This window comes from Arachis ipaensis, chromosome B09, assembly GCF_000816755.2.
Source record: "Arachis ipaensis cultivar K30076 chromosome B09, Araip1.1, whole genome shotgun sequence".
NCBI lineage: Eukaryota > Viridiplantae > Streptophyta > Magnoliopsida > Fabales > Fabaceae > Arachis > Arachis ipaensis.
The window spans coordinates 139,044,328-139,046,309 of record NC_029793.2 but is presented as its reverse complement, the minus strand read 5'-3'; the positions used below and the strand labels follow the sequence as shown (position 1 = coordinate 139,046,309).

Genomic DNA, 1,982 nt, shown 5'->3' with positions numbered 1-1,982 from the left:
TCTCTATCAAACTGACAAAAATATGTGTTATTATATAGTATAAAATATCTTCTTAGTCAGTTGTGTGACATAATTTTAGAAGATTATTGTCCCCAATGCAAAATTATGATAAGTGAGTGGAATCATGATAAAAGATATTTTTGAAAAGATGTAAAATTTGCCATTTTTCTTCTCTCCCTTTTTGTGAAGGAGAATTTGTCCAAAATACAATTGTCACACTCATTGTAGGACCCCAAAAGCCACATGTATGTAGATTGTAGAGTACCACAGTTCTAGCCAACAAGTTGAAAATAAAACCATCACTTCAAAATAAATTTCATCTTTTTTCCCCCTCTCCCTTTTTCCTAATTTATTATAAAGCAGGGGCAGTTTGGGCAAGTCACATATATATCAGCCTTGTAAAATATATCAAAATAAGGAAAAAAAAAATAGTTAAGCTGTGAAACGGAGGGAACAAACCCAGATCATAAACAAGCTGATGTAAATTAAATATAGGATAGATTAGCATCAATGATTAAAGGTCAATGCAGCAACCATGTTAGGGATAATTTGGGAATTTCACAAAGAGTGTATGTTGTGCCGAACCGCCACTTAATTATATGAAATCCAAAAAACACATCCCAAAAGTAAAAAAAAGGAGCCAAAGCTAATCTTCAATTCTTCATCCTCATCACAAGAAAAGGAAGGAAAATTGATTTTTTTTTTTAAATCAGAAAATTAAGTAAAAGTTTAAAAAATAAAAAAGAAAAGGTGACATATATAGGGGCCGGCCTTTAACTAAAAATAGCTGGACAGACAAAAACCAACTTATTATCTCCATCACTCCATCGTCTCTTTGTGCACCTGTTCAAATATTTCTGAATCCATTTATTTTTATTCATTTAAATCATTTTTATAAAACAATAATCACCACTCCACTCAAATTAATAAAATAAATGCAAACTGATGACTTCGTATATTTTTCTGTGCCACTTTGAGCAAAGTCAGGCGAATTTACCTAGCCTACATGACATATGATAATGCAATGCTACTACCAATATCCAACAAAATAATTAAAATTAGTAAAATAAAAATAAATTAAAAGACAAAAAACATTACATATGAGGTAAAGTGACTGAAGATTCCACTGCTAAAAAAGAGAAGAAAAAGAAACACGTAAAAGTAAAAAATAATGTAAAGCTAAGAAGAAAGCCCATTATTTATTCTCACTATTAATTATTAGGATAGATAAGAAAACAAGTCTTCAGATCCCACCAAAAAAACATAATAAAAAAAAAAAATTCACCCCGAGATATATATATAGAGATAGAGAGAGAAACAGAGCTTTCATCATATATATACATCCACATTTATATAAATACGCACATACATAAAAATAAAAATCCCGCATCAAAAAAAAAAAATTCGAAGAATTCACCTTTTTTATTTTTTTATTTTTTCGTGTGTATATTTTTTATTTTTCTCTTGCTATCTGCTGCTGTAATATTGCTGCGGTGCTGTTTTGAAGGAAGAGAGCGAGACAGAGAGAAAGAGAACCATGCTTGGGGACTCAGCACTATTAGGAGGTGGAGGAAGTAGTGGTGGTGCTTCCGATGATGCAGTGGCAGCAGCAGCTGTGGCAGCATCAGGTGGCGGCGGCGGTGGATCAAATAATTCAGGCGACGATGAAAGAGGGAGGAATATAGAAGAAGGTGGCAGCAGCTTCGGCGGTAACCGGTGGCCGCGGCAAGAGACTTTGGCGCTGTTACGGATACGCTCCGATATGGAAGCTGCCTTTCGAGAGGCAAGTGTTAAGGGTCCTTTGTGGGAACAAGTCTCCAGGTTCATTCATTTTTCATAATTCTATTCATTTTTAATATCATTACTTCTACTTTCTCACTTCACTTAATCAGTTTCCGGGGATTTCATTTCTTTAAAAAATCATGGGATGTGGAGATCTGAGGATTCAATTTTTAATATTATTGGAAATGACTTCCACCACT

General features: G+C 33.7%; 1 protein-coding gene across 1 annotated transcript in view; it reads left to right on the top strand.

The window, feature by feature from the left end:
- LOC107618188 (trihelix transcription factor GT-2) overlaps positions 1,642-1,982 on the top strand; it is a gene marked incomplete at its 5' end in the record, with an annotated part of 3,255 nt that continues 2,914 nt past the window's right edge. The window contains 1 exon segment of the mRNA XM_016320176.1: positions 1,642-1,821. Within this exon segment, the coding sequence (XP_016175662.1) occupies positions 1,642-1,821 (180 nt within the window).